The following is a 3083-nucleotide window of genomic DNA, read 5'->3' on the forward strand; positions in this document are numbered from 1 at the left end:
TTGGATCTGAGCTCACACTACTTAAGGATTCCGAGTCACAGTAAGCCTGAAAGCCCCCTTGTCAGCACAGTTCACTCTCCAGCAGCCACAGGGAGCAGGCATTAGCGATGCAGTCTCATCCTCCCTGCAGTCCCTGCCGGGAACCCCCCCCCTCACCAGGGCCAGTGATTCAGCTGCAGGTCAGACCCAGTCTCCCCAGCTAAAAGCCTGCCCCCTGCCCACCCACCCCCAATTACCTTGACTGCACAGCAGGCCGGCACACCAGAGCACAGCAAGGAACGTGGGGTATGCATCCACGCAGTTCTGGCTGTAGAATCAGGGCATGCAGGGGAGACAAGAAAACTTGTTAGACAACATAACTAGAACATGAGCTGCGGCACTGCATGAAGCATTGCCTCCGTGCAGACCCATTTCCAGTGGGGCTGCGGTTAGCCAGCTCTGCATCCTGATTCATCAGAAAGATCTCCAGGGAAGAGGGTCCCCTGTGCATTGGAGCCTCTTGAAGCACAGCGACAAGCGGTGCTCACACAACCCTACAGAGGCCTGAACACTTGCAGCCGGACATTAGAAGGCAGGGCTGAGGCCAGCTCCCTGATGGGTGCTGGCCATTGTTTTGCATCTGTTAACAGTGTTCCCACTTGCTTAGGAAGGAGCCGCCCCCGGGGTGGTGCAAACAGTGATGCAGCTGACTCCTAACCAAAAGGTTGGTGGTTCGAATCCACACAGGGGGTATCTGAGAAGAAATGCGGGGGGAAGCTACTCTTGGTAGGTGACGGCCATTAGAAACCCTATTGGATAGCTGAGACGGGGGGCCGCCATGGAATGGAATCAACTGGAGAGCAACTGGTCTGGTCTTTTGGGGTTGCTTCTTTGGGAGAGACCTGTCCCTGGAGAAGGACATTGTGCTTGGTAGAGTGGAGGGGCAGTCAAAAAAGCGGAAGGCTCTCTGGGAGGCTGGTTGCCACAGTGGTTGCCACAATGGGCTCAAACATAGGAACAACTGTGAGGAGGGCGCAGGACCGGGCAGCGTTTCATTCTGTCGTGCACAGGGTCGCGATGGGCTGAAGCCAACTCAATAGTACCTAACAGCAACAACTCGGGAATTTATAGTGTCCCGTGTATTACAAGAATAGAACTTCCCCACAAGGTCTTGGCAGCCATTCGAACGGGAAGGAGCTATACTGGCACAATGCCCCATGCTCAACACCTAACCAAAAGATCAGCAGTTCAAACCCAGCGTGGAGCAGCAGCTCCACGGGAGAAAGACGTGGCAGTCAGTCTGCTTCTACAAAGACTTACAGCCTTGGGAACCCCGGCAGCAGATCCACAGCTATGAGTTTGGCATTCTTTTTCAGAAACTGAACAGAAGCACATCGCTTTTATTGTGCAGCACCTCTGAGTGGTTTGGAACCACCCGGAACTTTCGGTTAGCAGTCAAGCACAAATCACTCGCTCCACTTTGGTCGCCATGAGTCAGATCCAATGGCAACTAAGCCTACCACCATGCAGGAATGGCCATGAGGGTGAGAGAGGATATAGCTATTAAGGTGCTTTGCAAAATTCCGAGCATTCATCAAATCCTAAATAAATGAACCAAGCATTGCGAAGGTGCTGGGACTTGCCTCGGCCACTTTAGAGTTTCGAGCCTCCAGCGCTCACGACCACCGGGTTCTAAGTCAATCACCGCCACTATTCAGCGGATGGCCAGTGACGTCAACCTGCCAGGAATGGCCAATCCTCCCTAGACGCTCTGTGCGCAGCAGAGAACCTGGTATGGAATCGGCATGCAGTAAATACTTGTCTAATGACTGAATAGCAGGACGCAGTCAAAGGAAGCAAATCTGAGACTCTGAAGCCAGGTCTGTCTGACTTCCAAACCTCGTGAAAAGTACTCTCTGAGCTTCCACTGTGAGGCAGAACCATGTGGAAGCGTTCTTGTTGTGGGTTGCAAACAGCTAGTGGCAGTTTCACACGGTTCAATCTGGCAGATGCCACGCCCTGTGTGAGAGGTACGTTATCTCATGTGATGGTCGAGGAAGCACGCCTAGGTAGATGTAGTCCTTGTCCATTGCTGGCTAGTCGATTCTGACTCGTGGTGACGCCATGTGGTGAGTAGAACTGCCTCTCTAGGGTGGGCTAAGCTGTCATCTCACAGGAGCAGACCCTCAGGTATCTCTCCCTGGGTGGGTTTGAACCACCAACCAAGTGCTTAAGTATTGAACCACCTGGTGTCCTGGAGAGCATGTCTAAATTCATCGACCTCGGGTACCATCAAAGAAATAAGAGGAACCATCACTCCTGGAACCAGTGCGGTTTGAATTGATTGTTCAAGTCACGCCGAGCATGTGGCTTGTGTAAATCAGCACTGGGAAGGAAAATGGACTGGGGGGCTTCCAAAAACTCCCAGCCCACTGCCACCTAACCCATTCCAACCTATCGCAGCCTTGTCAGACAGATTAGAACTGCCCCTGTGTGTTTTTTGAGGTGCTAAATCCTTACCAGAGCAGACAGCCTCATTTTTCTCCCAACGAGGAGCTGGTGGACTTGAACTGCCAACCTTCTGGTTAGTAGCCCAATACCTAACCCACTGCACCACCTTCCAAGATGATGGGGACAAAAAACACTCCCTCTGCTACTCTTTTGCATAGGCAGAAGATGGTTACACTGAACGGTCCCCACAAGTCTGGCTGGGCCTCACACATGCCCCCCTGGGCTATCTGCACCACCGGGCAGTTAGAGACCACAGTGTGGAGCCCATGAGGTGACACACACACACACCCCAGTATTCCCACACCAGCAGACACAGTGCCCATGGCTGTCAGTCCCTTCCAGGGTTCCAGGTCATCGTCAGGAGCCACCAAAATCTGGTTTCTATTTCATGGGAAGGGGCATCTCCCTCCCGCTTATTGAGGCCAACGCTGGGGGGCTGCCAGTAGCCTGGGGAGACTGGGGACCTGGGATCCAACCTGCGGCCTGCAGACACATGCCTGGAAGAAGGCCACCCCTCTAGACACTTATTAGCAACAAACCCGAGTGACAGCAGCCCCAGAAGAGAGCCCTCGGGTGCTGTCATTCAGAATGCC

At 53.4% G+C, this 3083-nt stretch overlaps 1 protein-coding gene across 1 annotated transcript in view; it reads right to left on the reverse strand.

The window, feature by feature from the left end:
* LOC101647586 (arachidonate 5-lipoxygenase activating protein) overlaps positions 1 to 3083 on the reverse strand; it is a 21196-nt gene that overhangs the window by 2517 nt on the left and 15596 nt on the right. Inside the window, 1 exon segment of the mRNA XM_013007768.3 lies at positions 237 to 307. Coding sequence (XP_012863222.2) covers positions 237 to 307 — 71 coding nt within the window.

This window comes from Echinops telfairi, unplaced genomic scaffold (assembly GCF_000313985.2).
Source record: "Echinops telfairi isolate 266 unplaced genomic scaffold, ASM31398v2 ScPeMD7_2565;HRSCAF=3150, whole genome shotgun sequence".
In the NCBI taxonomy this organism is placed as follows: domain Eukaryota; kingdom Metazoa; phylum Chordata; class Mammalia; order Afrosoricida; family Tenrecidae; genus Echinops; species Echinops telfairi.